Below are 13079 nucleotides of genomic sequence, written 5' to 3'. Positions count from 1 at the left end.
ACAACATGGGTTTACGAAAGGCAGGTCGTGCCAAACAAACCTGATCTCCTTCTTTGAGAAAGTAACAGACCTTCTAGATAAAGGAAATGCGGTGGATCTAATATACTTCGATTTTAGTAAAGCGTTTGATACGGTACCGCATGAGGAATTATTGGTTAAATTGGAAAAGATGGGGATCGATAGGAAAATCCAGAGGTGGATAAGGAACTGGTTAAAGGGGAGACTGCAGCGGGTAGTACTGAAAGGGGAACTGTCAGATTGGAGGGAGGTCACCAGTGGGGTTCCTCAAGGTTTGGTTTTGGGTCCGATTTTATTTAATCTATTCATTACTGACCTCGGAACCGAATGTAGGAGTGGGCTGATAAAGTTTGCGGATGACACAAAGTTGGGAGGTATTGTCAACTCGGAGAAGGATCGGGATATTCTGCAGGGAGACTTGGATGACCTTGTAAATTGGAGTAATAATAATAGGATGAGATTTAATAGTGAGAAGTGTAAGGTGATGCATTTAGGGATGACTAACAAGAATTTCAGTTATAAGCTAGGGACGCATAGGTTGGAAGTGACGGAGGAGGAGAAGGACCTCGGAGTCCTGGTTGATCGCAGGATGACTATGAGTCGGCAATGCGACGTGGCTGTGAAAAAAGCTAATGCGATCTTGGGATGCATAAGGCGAGGTATTTCTAGTAGGGACAAGGAGGTGCTGCTTCCGTTATACAAGGCGCTGGTGAGACCTCACTTGGAGTACTGTGTGCAGTTCTGGTCTCCTATGTTTAAAAAGGATGAACTCAAACTGGAACGGGTACAGAGAAGGGCCACTAGAATGATCCGAGGAATGGAAAACCTTTCCTATGAAAGGAGACTCAAGGAGCTTGGTTTGTTTAGCCTAACCAAAAGAAGGCTGAGGGGGGATATGATTGCTCTCTTTAAATATATCAAAGGGATAAATACCAGGGAGGGAGAGGAATTATTTCAGCTCAGTACTAATGTGGACACGAGAACGAATGGATATAAACTGGCCGTGGGGAAATTTAGGCTTGAAATTAGACGAAGGTTTCAAACCGTCAGAGGGGTGAAATTTTGGAACAGCCTTCCGAGGGAAACGGTGGGGGCGAAAGACCTCTCTGGCTTCAAGATTAGGCTAGATAAGTTTATGGAGGGAATGGTTTGAGGGGATAATTTTATTTTAATCAATTAAGGCAATAACGGCCATTGCTGGTAAAATGAGGGTCTGGCTAGAGAATCTTGCCTGTATGCTCAGGGTTCTGCTGATCGCCATATTTGGGGTCGGGAAGGAATTTTCCTCCAGGGTAGATTGGCAGTGGCCCTGGAGGTTTTTCGCCTTCCTCCGCAGCATAGGGCAGGGGTCTCAAGCTGGAAGATTCTCTGCAACTTGAAGTCTTTAGATCACGATCTGGAGACTTCAACAGCAGAGTTAAGGGAAAGTGGGGGGGGTTAGCTTTTGTGGCCTGCATCATGCGGGAGGTCAGACTAGATGACCATATTGGTCCCTTCTGACCTTAAAGTCTATGAGGATTGTGAAGCTTGGTTGAGGTGGAGGAGTCAGAGGGTGGGATATTTCCCAGGGAGTGCCTTACTGCTAAATGATGAGCTAGCAATTGTCTGAGCCCTCAAGGGTTAACTCTCACACTCTACAGGGCACCTGGAATAGAGGGAGGGGAGATAGCACCGCAGCGACAGACACACAAACACACACTGTGTGTTTGTGAGAGAGAGATGCACATTTCCCCTTTAATTACACTGCCTTATTAATTAGATGAGCTTGCTGAGACTGCAGCTGCTGCCAGCAAACTCCCTCCATCCTGAGCCCTGTTGAGTCCCCCCTGCTCTATGGAAGATGGGGTAAGCAGGGTGTAGGAGGACACTGACATTACCCCCCCCTTCCTCCTCCTCCTCCCCCCCCACCACACAGCAAGCAGGAGTCTCAGGGAGCAGCTCCAAGGCAGAGGGCAGGAGCAGCACATGGTAGTGGGGGGAGGGACAGCTACAATTGCTAGCCTGCTGGGCAGCTGCTGCACAGGGAACTTAAGGGAGTGGGGAGCTGATGGGGGTGGGGGCTGCCCATCCACCCTGGTTCCAAGCCCCCACCAGCTAGCTGCAACAGGCTGCTCTTCCTGCAAGTAGTTGCTAAACAACATTAGAAGGGAGCATTGCTCATTTAAAATTGTGCATGTTCCTTCATTGATCAGCAACGTTAACTGGGATGACTAAGTGAGGAGTTACTGTACCTGATTCAGGTGTATCTATGCCACTATTCAAAGAATGGGAGGTATGGAAGTGGTCAGTGTGTATAATGCTATTTACACTGATGTGTAGAAGACCAGTTTTGTTAGCTTTAGAGGGTCTTGCTGCTTTAGTTGAGTTTTGTTCTGACCCAAGTGGAGCTGCAAGCTGTTGGAATTTTTACATGTACTTGCATAAGCCAGCAGCATGGGAATACTTGCTGTCTAGTAAAACTAGAACATGGACTATGGTCAGTTATTTTCACAGGGGTCTATTAGATTTCAGGGACTAGATACTGTATTAAGCAGGGTTCTGGGAACATCTAGCTCTTAAGTACTGTGGAACTTAAAATGGAGGGGCTTCCCTACTGGAGTTTAAAACTCAATCCATATCCTCAAACAATCATATGCAAAGAGCTGTCTAAGGACAGTGATTGCTAAGCAAGCATGATTGCTTTAGCTAGGACAGCATTGGCAGCCCTGTTGAAATATTGTTCTGCCAATAGTCACTCTGTGTAAAGCAGCTGTAGTCAGACAATTGCTCTCAAAGCCTATGTTACTCCACCACCACAGAGGTCAGTATTAGACAGTAAACCTTCCTTTGGCAAAGAATAAACCAAGATTAGACAATCCCCACTATGTGCTCAGAAATATTTCATTTAATAGCCGCAGTCACTAACTGCAGATTAGTTACAAGCATATTCCTAGTAAAGCTGTATCTCAAAGTGATTGAAGCTTGCAGAATTGGACAGTAGTGTCATGCAGCAACAGTCATTGAACAGATTCTTAACAGCAAGTTCTGATCCAACAGGGAGATGGGAATTCCTCAGGCTCTCTCATAGACTCTAGTGCTGGTGACCTTGTTCATGGTGCATTCCTAGAAGGCAAAATTATTAATTCAATTTCTGAACTATTACAGCAGAGTTCTAGGAGTTTAAGTGAACAAGGATATCTGTCATATCAGAGTCCAAGGTGTTTATTTAGTATTTGTCACTCTGATATTTAATGTTGCATAAGAGTAAAGCATTTCTTGCCTCCTGGAACAGGTTACAGAGTGATCATAATATCAGCTTATCAGCCAGCACTAGTATACTGGAACTGCAGGCTGCATGTCTGCCTCTAACTTTCTGTCCAGCACTCAGATTGGTGTTTAGTACAAGAATACAAACTCTTGGGTTTTTGTCTCTTTAGTGGTTCTCCACTAGTTTTGTTTGAAGTGGAACTTTCCTTCTTTGTATGTTATGGGTTGGGCTAAACCTTGTTTAAAACGGTGGGTATAACAGTCCCCCTTCATTTGTGATAAGTGTAAGAAATAATTAAGTGCCGTTTTAGAACCAGATAGCTGAAACACGAGGAGCCTCCACCCAAACACAGGTATAATCATCACCTAAGATGAGAGGTATATGTTGCACAGTCCAGGTTCTTGTTTGGTGGAGGTTTGCATCTCTGTGCATGAAGAGATGCAGAAGTGGCAAAGAAGCAGAGAGTCAAGGATACAGCCAGAACCTTAGAACCTAGCCTGGAGAACCTCAAGAGACTGAATACTTTTGGGCTAAGTAGAGAGGGGCTTGGAACTGTGAGCAAAAATGCTGTCTGTTCAGGGAAACAGGACTTTGTGCACTGTAAATACTTGATGTCAAATCAACTCTTCCTCCTAAGCAAAGACAAACTAGGCCAAGTTTTGCCCATCTGCTCAGGCAAGAGAGGGGTAACCATATTTCTGTACTTCACTTTCTTACATGCACCAGCAGCTCTTAATGAGCATTTCTATTTCAGCTAGAGTATTTAGTGCTCAGATGAGGGTTTAAAAAAAAAAAAAAATTGAACTCACCACCACAAGCTTACTATCCACCAGTTTTCTCTTTATTGTCGTCTCTTTGCCATCCCACTTCTGCACGTGAATTAAAGCACCATTGTCCAAGGTGATAATGCTCTGCCAAGACAAAAGAAGCAGAGGGACTCTGGGTCAGACAGTCACAGCACACAGAAGATTTGCCTCTTCAATCATTTAAACAAATCCCATGTTCACAGCAGATATTCAAGCTGGCTTTCAGGAAGCTTCCTGGGAAGACCCAGGTTTCAGACTCTTCTTTACCACTGCTTGCACAGCTCCTGAGAAGGCACAGATCCCATTGTACTGTAGCTGTGAGCCCTGACTAGCATGGGATACATGTGCCACCACAATACATCCATTTTGTCAGCCCCTCTTCCCCCTGCTGGAAGAAAAGGTGTCAGGAGACACAGGTGGAGAGTGGAGTTGGGCAGGGGTGAAAGTAACTTAAGTGTACTGGTAAGTCCTTGAGTCCTGAGCAGGGGTCAGGGCCTCAACAGGAAGGGGTGTGGCCTTTAGAGCCCCATGCCCTTAAAAACAAAAAAACAAAAACAAAAAGCCAAGATTTAGCAAGTGGCAGTGGTGGCTGGGAGCCCTGGGCCCTTTAAATCACTGCCAGAGCTACCAGCTGCGGAGGTGGCTGGGGGCCATTTAAAGGGTCCGGGGCTCCTACTACCACAGTCAGGGCCATCCCTAGCTATTTTGGTGCCCTCCGCAGGTGGGCTGTGTGGGGGAGGGGGGCTGGTCACTTCCTGTGGGAAGTGGAGCGACCCAGCCCCAGCCTGCTCCGCTCCCCTAGCTCCCAGCTGCGCCACCAGCGAGTGCTGGGGGGTGGTTCCCCCTTCCCCCAAGCCAGCGGAGTAGAGCAGGATAGGGCTGGGTCACTCCACTTACTGCAGGAAGTGGCCAGCCCTGCCCTGGTCAGCCTGGGGCTAGTCCCCCACGGAGGCCTGGGGCCCCGGCCTGCTCTACTCCCCTGGCTCCCAGGCTTGGGGGGAGGGGGGAACCGCCCCCAGCACTCGCCAGTGGCACAGCTGGGAGCCAGGGGAGCGGAGCAGGCTGGGGCTGGGTCACTCCACTTATGTGGTGAGTGCAGGATCGGGCCTGGCTGCAATCTTCAGGGGAGTGGGAGCAGGGCTGGGGTGGGGTAGAGCAGGGGCAGGGCGGGAAGAGCCGGAGCAGGGGCGGGGGCAGCACACAGCTGCGCAGGGCACCAGGAAATTTGGTGCCCCGAATTTCCTGGTGCCCTACGCAGCTGCCTACTTCGCCTATGGGTAAAGACGGCCCTGACCGCAGTGGAGCCCCAGGCCCTTTAAATCGCAGCCTGAGCCCCGCTGTCGGAGCCCGAGGGTAGCAGCGGCGGCCAAGGGCTCTGACGGCGATTTAAAGAGCCTGGGGCTCCCGGCCGACACTACCACAGCAGAGCCCCTGGCCCTTTAAATTGGCCACGGATCCCCAGGGGCTCCCAGCTGCTGCTACCTCGGGGCTCTGGTGGAGATTTAAAGGGCCCACAGCTCCACTGCAGTAGCTGGGAGCCCCTGGCCCTTTAAATCGCTGCCCGAGCCCTGGGGTAGTAGCGGCGGGGCTCCGGTGGTGATTTAATGGGCCAGGAGCTCCCAGCCGCCGCTACCGCGGCAGAGCCCCAGGGGTCCCGGCCACTTCTGCTACCTGGGGGCTCCGGCAGCAGGGCTGGTGCAGCAATTTAAAGGGCCCCGGGATCTAGCCGCTGCTGAGAGCCCCAGGCCCTTTAAATTGCCACCTGGGGAAGCCGGTCCGGTACTGCGTGCCAACTCTTGCTGGTATTATGTACCAGCTTACTTTCACCTCTGGAGTTGGGGCTAGTCCCAACTACCTTGTGTTATCACTTGTGATTTGATGTAGTGCCCCATGAAATAATGCATTACATGGATGCATAGGGGCACCATCTGCTTTGGCCCACCACATAAGCTCCTCCAGTAGGCGCAGCTGCATAAGAAAGCATGGCAAGGAAGGGGAGTAGAAATTCTAGTCTTATCTAAAGGGAGAAAAGCCCTATTCCATCCTGACCAATGAGAGAGTGATTCGACATAGTAGAAGGTGCCACTGCCAAGACTACATAACCCTCCCCTCACCCCAGATGCACTTGTCTTCTTGAGTAATTTTCTGGGCCTCAGGCACCTTGAATTCAGTGAAAAAATCCTGCTATTGAAGTTTTGCAGCTAGTCCCAAGGCCTGGTCCACACTAACCCCCACTTCGAACTAAGATACACAACTTCAGCTACGTTAATAATGTAGCTGAAGTCAAAGTACCTTAGTTCGAACTTACTACGGGTCCAGACGCGGCAGGCAGGCTCCCCTGTCGACTCCGCGTACTCCTCTCGTGGAGCAGGAGTACCAGCGTTGACGGCGAGCACTTCCGGGATCGATTTATCGCATCCTGTCTAGACGCGATAAATCGATCCCAGAAGATCAATTTCTTACCGCCAGACCCGGAGAGAAACTCCTATTCGACACCATGCAGCAGATAAGGAGCATTTACTGGTCAGCCTTTAGAGGGGAGAGCTGGGCTTGTGCCCATTTTCTGCTTTATAGTGTATGAAGGAGGGCTAGATATGGTCAGTTTTTTGTTGTGTTTTTAGTTGAGTGTTAGCAATTCCAGTCTTTTCTACCCAAAAAGGCTAGGGCAACTTAAGTAGTCAAATTACTACACCTCTACCCCGATATAATGCAACCCAATATAACAGGTTTGCATATAGTGCGGTAACCCCGGGGCTCGGGCAGCGCTTTAAAGGGCCCGGTGCTCCGGGGAGCCCCGGGCTCTTTAAATCACCGCTGCAGCTCTGCTGCCACTACCCCGATATAACAGGGTAGCACCAATAACACGTTAGGGATTTTTGGCTCCTGAGGACCGCGTTATATCAGGGTAGAGGTGTACTTTAACAAACATTGAAAGCCAAGCCATATATAGAAGGGATTTTTTAGAGTAAGCATTTTATTTACCATCTGTTAGTTCCAGTGACTAGTGAACACTTCAGAGAAAGGAAGTTGTTGGACCTTATCGTGGGAGCACAATGGGCATGAGGATTGCCCCAAAGCCAACCAGAAGTGCCGAGCATGAGCTCCCCAGTTCTTATGAGGCAGGGGCAGAAGGGAACCATGTCTAAAGAAAGTCCTCATGAAGCAAGAAAGGGCACAAACCCAAAAGTCCTTTGCAGGTCACCTTTAAAGATTAGCCCTCACCTTGGTTTTCCTGTCATCCGCTGTGGTTTCCTCAAACTCTTCCCCCAGCTTGAAGGAGATCTCCGTGTTTTTAAAGGTGCTCTCTGTCTTGATGGTTATTATGTCATCATTGGTGCTGATCACCACACTAGGCTTGGCCAGGCTGCCAAGCTTCCTAGTAGCAAAACCCACTCCTTGAAAAGAAAGGTACAAGTTACCAACTTGGATTTTACATACACCTCCAGGAGAGAGAGCTTGGTAAATAGGTCTGTGGATGTACTAGAAGTCATGGCGCTCTCGGTCATGTAGACGCTGCAGTTCTAATAGAAGTACAAAAAAAGAGACCATCAGATACTATATAGACCTTTTCCCTCTGTATGTTGTAAGACGGTGCCATTTTAATAGTCACCTTTGAAGTTGAAACAGTAAATTGAGTTGTACTAGCATGCTCTAGGAGACAACTAAATACAAGCAATAGATGTGGAGTTTAAATCTTAATCCAAGCTTTCCTAAATAATAGAGGTGTTTGTTTGGCTACATACCTAGTATCAGCCATTCAAGTAATTACATTAGAGCCCTCATAACATTTCCTGCTTATGAGTGATAATTTGTTTGTGGATTCACAATCAATAGTTAAGAATACAATAACAGTAAACAGCTCCATACAGATACAAGATAGCTCTTCCTTCTTAGAGGAGGGAAGATTAGCAAATTGACTATTCATTAGGAAAGATTTGTAATATATAATGAAAGTGTTCTACCACCCCAAATTCAAACATATCAATACTATAGAGCCATTCCACTCGGTTACCAGAGTGAATCATTCATAAATAGAAGGAAAAAAAAACCCCAAATGCACTCTCAATATCTTCTATTTTAAGAAAAAAAAAAAAAAAAAACCCTGCTTAACTTTTAATATAGTCCTTACCCAATTCTTTCATATAGCTCTCAAAGTTTTCACTAGAAATGAGTTTCCAGCTTCCTAAAAATGGCTCACACATGATGTAAAATATAACTGGAAAAATTACTAAGCAAAGAAGAAAGTAGTCCCTTTCTAAGATCAAAAACTGCTATGAAATATAGGTGCTCAGGCACTTCATTTTAAAGATGCCCTAAACATGTGATACTCAGGGACAACCAATCAGGAGAGGCAATGTAAGGACTCCAATCACTTTCACTGTTATTTCATTTAGCACAAAAGGGCAATTAATAAAGGTCACTAATCCCAAATTAATCTGCTATTCAAAACTGAGTGTTTTCAATGGAGAAACATAGTAAATATGAAAAATCAGCCTTCCCCAATTAGAGAGGGATCAGCTGTAAAGAGACCTGTCAGTTTGTGTAGCTTCAAAGAGTCCCTTCCTGATTTGCCTGTCAGGCCCTACACAAGGCTTGATTACTGCCTGTGGTGATGTTTCCTGGCTCCTAGCAAGTTCTGACCTTCCCCCTAAACTGAGCAAGTTCTGATTGCTCTCAAACCTGGCTCCACCAACATCTTATCTCCTCCCCTAAGTACAGTGCTCAAATTGGGGGACGGGGAGTGGTGATGTACTTCAACTTTTTGTCAACTTCCCCCCCTGCTCCCACCAGCTGCAGTGCAGAGGGCTGCTCTGCCATGACCACAAAAGTCCCTCAATACCAGTGCTTCGATATTGTGATGCCAACTTTTCCCAACCTAGCACTAAAAAATTCCCAAATCTGGTGAAAAATTCCCAGATAAAGTTTTTTACAGTGCTTCTATATCCTGGGCAATTTCCCAAAATCTGGGAATTTGTGAGTAAAATGTTTTGAATGAAAATTCCCAATTTCCCAGGTTGAAACATTTTACTCACAAATTCCCAAGTTTGGGGAAATTTCCCAGGATATAGAAGCACTGCTCAATACCCACATCAGTTAAGAATCCTCCCAATTTATCATTCCATCTGCGATACCGAACCCCCACTAATCATTATGTGCCACAGAGCTCCTGACAGTCCTGATTTGGCTTCTAGGTCTGTTGGCTCAGCTGTTGCTGGGAGGGAAGGGAGGCAGTTCAACTAGAACCCGAGGATTGTTTGTTTCTTTAAAATACAATATTATATGCAAGGTATCATGGAGACTTTAGGAATATAATCCACTGTTTTTTAAATTCCACTTACTTTATGGGGGCTTAAATAGTTGACCCTGTCCCTTTAAGATAGATGCAACTCTTGTTTTGGACGGCTAATTTCTTTTCAAATGATCCCCTATAGTGTCAGGTGAAAGCTAAGATCATTATCCTGCAAATATGTACTTAACTTTAGAAACACTGAAGCCAAAGGGAACATTTAAGCACATGCATAAGTACTTGCAGAACCAGGGCTTGAGTTTGTGGATTCTTTCTTCCCTTATGGTTTTTACCGTAAGCACCTTGAGTTTAACTTTGTTACAAAAATGAAATACTGGTAATTAGGGGGCCTGACATAATTTTCTCCCATTGATCAGCTCCCAAGTATCACATGTCCAGGAAATCTTTAAAAATAAGCGGGGGGGCTATGATATATTGCTGGTTGGTTTCTTGCTGAAAGTTTGGGGGGGTTTCCCCTCTAAGGATTATTGTCTAGTAAATCCCTACAGAATGTGTGATCAGTTCTTAGGAACCTGGAAACTTGTCTCCAGTGAAAAATTTGAAGATTATATGAAAGAATTAGGTGAGAAATACTGTTTTCTTAATGAATAATCTTGTGATGCTTTTTCTCTTCAGATAAACTGTAGTGGGTCTGGAGTTTACCCTTGTAACTTAACCAAAAAACACCAAACTTATACTGATTTTCAGGGGCTGCCAGTTAATTGTACTCAAGGGTGTTCCTATTTCTTGATACTGCATTTCCTAGAGTATGTAGTTTGTGTAGGGATCAAATACATACAGGTGCTATCTTGTAGAGTGCCAAGGTATACAACATAGTTATTTAATTAGTTCTCATCAATATCCCTGTTCAGTCTGAAAATGACAATATGCTACGTATAGTCTTAAATTGCCACACTGGGTGGGGAGGAGGTAAAAAGGCATTGTAGAGATATAGTATTTATTGGAGATATCCCATCTCCTAGAACTGGAAGGGACCTTGAAAGGTCATTGAGTCCAGCCCCCTGCCTTTACTAGCAGGACCAAGTACTGATTTTGCCCCAGATCCCTAAGTGGCCCCCTCAAGGATTGAACTTACAACCCTGGGTTTAACAGGCCAATACTGAAACCACTGAGCTATCCCTCCCCAAGTGTAAAGATCTTAAAGTGTAAAGTATTATAATAAATAATAATAATAAATACACTAGAGTAAATTCCATGCTCCATTGGTGAACCTGTATTCAAATCAGTTACACAGGTGTCACTGAGGCAACCTATCCAGTGGCTTATATGGGGAGTCATAAATGAAGCAGAACACATCTAAATAGGTGAGATGGAAAGGGGCAAGATTGTAGACTGGCTTGAATAATAATCCTGCTATTTAGCTAGACTTGTAGACACAAAACAAAAAAGCGTGTATGCATAAAGGCATACAACTAAAGGTAAAATGGCAGCTGCCATGATGTAGTAAAATACAATGATAATGAATACTGGGCTCTTGTATAGTAACTTTCACTGATAGATCTTAAAGTGCTTTACAAAGGACACCAGTATCATTATCCCCATTTTATAGATGAGAAACTGAGGCACAGAGAGGTTAAGTGACTTGCCCAAGGTCACCCAGAAGCCCAGTGGAAGAGCTGGGAAAAGCTGGGGAAAGAACCCAGGTCTCCTGAGTCCTCATCTAGTGGTAAATCCACTAGAGAACACCACCTCCCATAACTGTGCGCCTCTGATTCTCTCCTCTACCTGCTCCTTCAGTGTTTGGTTTGACATGGGAGATGGGGAAACCTCTTGACTCCCCAAAATGTGTGTATTCCTCACATCTTTAATAAAGTTACCTGGAAATATTTTATCAAAAGGAAAATTTCTCTCTGAAGTAAGAGATGATCAGCTAAGGATCCTTTAAGCCTGCTGACTATCTGGTGGGTGGGGGGAAATACACATCTATACTTATGATGCCTTTTCGGGGGGACAGGGTGTTTATCTGTGCATGTCCTCCTAATTGTCCCACTCTCTGTTTCCAGGCCACCCTTTGTGCTCTCTCCTTCTTTGCCAGACAGAACTGCTGTCTTTCCTTTGTTTTCAGATCAGAGTGAAATCTTAGATGGTATCTTGTGTGTCTTCTTCAGGAGTGGGCTTTGCCATGAGGAAACTGGGCAGCCTGGCAAAGCCTACTGTCCTCATCAGTGCTGAGGAGGATATGCTAACAATCAAAACAGAGAGCCCTGTTAAAAATACAGAGATCTCCTTCAAGCTGGGCCAAGAATTTGAGGAAACCACAACAGATAACAGGAAAACTAAAGTAAGGGGTTGGGGCGGGGGGAGTGCTTGGTGTTACTGATCAGCTTGTGATGTGTGGATTTTCTTGTTCTCTTTGGGCGGAGGGAGGGGATAGGATAATCTACTTGAAAGCACTACAGTCTGAAAACCATCAGATACAGCTGTACCATGGATCTGGAATTTTGATTAAGACACAGAGCTGAGAACATGGTATGGTACATGGGGTAAATAGCCCCTTTAACTTGCAAGATGCTGGCAAAATCGCTCACCTTGCTTTTATGTCTTTCCAGAGTGTTGTAACGTTGGACAATGGCTCAATGATTCATGTGCAGAAATGGGATGACAAAGAGACCACAATAAAGAGAGAGGTGGTGGATGGGAAGATGGTCGTGGTAAGTGAGACAGTTCCTGCTATCTGACCAATGAACACTGCTCTTCACAGATAGCTGAATCCCCATGTTAATCTCTTTATTTTGGATAATGTGGACCAGTGTTTTTATTAACAAGTGAAAACCCCTCATGTTGTATCTTTGAACAGTGTTGGAAATTGTTTTAGCCACTTCTAAGTACTGCTGAAAGACCATTGCTGTACAATAACTTCTTCTAAACTTTTGAGACCAATGGATTACTAACGTAATTCAGTGCTAAAGGTGGTGACTTAGATTGCAGTCTATTTGAATGCTCTCTACCTTCAGGTGCATGCTAGACTTGCAGAACAGCTTTGTTGAGACATTTCTATTTTGTCTTGCTATTGTAATTTCATTGAACTCCTCTTTATCCTTCTAGGAATGTACCATGAAGTATGCCATCTGCACTAGAGTCTACGAGAAAGTATGAAGAAACTATCTGCAGTTAACTGTAACTTGCTGCTGGGAACTGGCTCAGTTCCACAAGATAAAGGCTACTGTTTTCCTTCTGTTTGCAAAAATTTTGAATAGTCATGTGCCCGCAATGTATCATACTTCAGTTTAGTTACTACTTGTTTGAACTGGGGCGAGTGAATAAAATATTTCCAGACTAATGTCCTAGAGTATTTGTGTGGTAGTGATGCCTGATCCCTTGGAAAGATCTGCTTATACTGCAAATAGGCCACAGCCTGGGCTTCTCCCATCTCAGTATCCTAGAGCCCAGGGCAGCCTGAGACCAAATGTCTACACTGCAATTAAACAGTCCCTTAGCCCCAACCCACATCAGCTGGCACAAGCCACCCACAGGCGTCTAAGTGGGGAAAAGATATACCTGAAGTGGCCTACTTGACCTTGATTAGGGCAGGAGTGCCCCAAAAAGCCAAACCCTCAGCACAAGATTGGCTTCTTCCCATTCTGGGGATTAACAAAAAGAAATGGGGATCGTGTAATTGAGGGACAGACCCAAAAATGCATGGATGATAGTCAAAGGAATATGGTAGAGGGAACACCAAGTGGGAAAACCCCACTGCTTC

At 45.5% G+C, this 13079-nt stretch overlaps 2 protein-coding genes across 2 annotated transcripts; one reads left to right on the top strand and one right to left on the bottom strand.

The window, feature by feature from the left end:
- Positions 1-3069: 3069 nt before the first annotated feature.
- On the bottom strand, positions 3070-8273 carry LOC112109388 (fatty acid-binding protein, adipocyte-like). The gene is made up of 4 exons (XM_024203889.1): positions 8201-8273; positions 7294-7466; positions 4075-4176; positions 3070-3120 (listed from the first exon to the last, which is right to left on the bottom strand). Exons 1-4 carry the CDS (start codon positions 8271-8273, stop codon positions 3070-3072), a joined length of 399 nt encoding a protein of 132 aa, XP_024059657.1.
- A 1595-nt stretch (positions 8274-9868) lies between these two features.
- Positions 9869-12475, top strand: LOC112109387 (myelin P2 protein-like). The gene is made up of 4 exons (XM_024203888.1): positions 9869-9941; positions 11488-11660; positions 11929-12030; positions 12425-12475. Exons 1-4 carry the CDS (start codon positions 9869-9871, stop codon positions 12473-12475), a joined length of 399 nt encoding a protein of 132 aa, XP_024059656.1.
- Positions 12476-13079: the final 604 nt, after the last annotated feature.

This window comes from Terrapene carolina, unplaced genomic scaffold, assembly GCF_002925995.2.
Source record: "Terrapene carolina triunguis isolate 2854851 unplaced genomic scaffold, T_m_triunguis-2.0 Scaffold58, whole genome shotgun sequence".
In the NCBI taxonomy this organism is placed as follows: Eukaryota; Metazoa; Chordata; order Testudines; family Emydidae; genus Terrapene; species Terrapene triunguis.
Note: the sequence above shows the minus strand (reverse complement) of the source record. Positions and strands in the feature narration are given on the sequence as shown.

Bases quoted from the DNA above. Each gene is read 5' to 3' on its own strand.
- LOC112109388 (XM_024203889.1), bottom strand. From the start codon at position 8,273: ATGTGTGAGCCATTTTTAGGAAGCTGGAAACTCATTTCTAGTGAAAAC. The intron at 7,467-8,200 runs GTAAGGACTATA...TTTCTTTTCAAG, and splicing joins GAGCTATATGAAAGAATTGG to GAGTGGGTTTTGCTACTAGG. The intron at 3,121-4,074 runs GTGAGTTCAATT...TTTGCCTTCTAG, and splicing joins TGGATAGTAAGCTTGTGGTG to GAATGCACCATGAACAAGGT.
- LOC112109387 (XM_024203888.1), top strand. From the start codon at position 9,869: ATGTGTGATCAGTTCTTAGGAACCTGGAAACTTGTCTCCAGTGAAAAA. The intron at 9,942-11,487 runs GTGAGAAATACT...TGTCTTCTTCAG, and splicing joins AGATTATATGAAAGAATTAG to GAGTGGGCTTTGCCATGAGG. The intron at 12,031-12,424 runs GTAAGTGAGACA...TTATCCTTCTAG, and splicing joins TGGATGGGAAGATGGTCGTG to GAATGTACCATGAAGTATGC.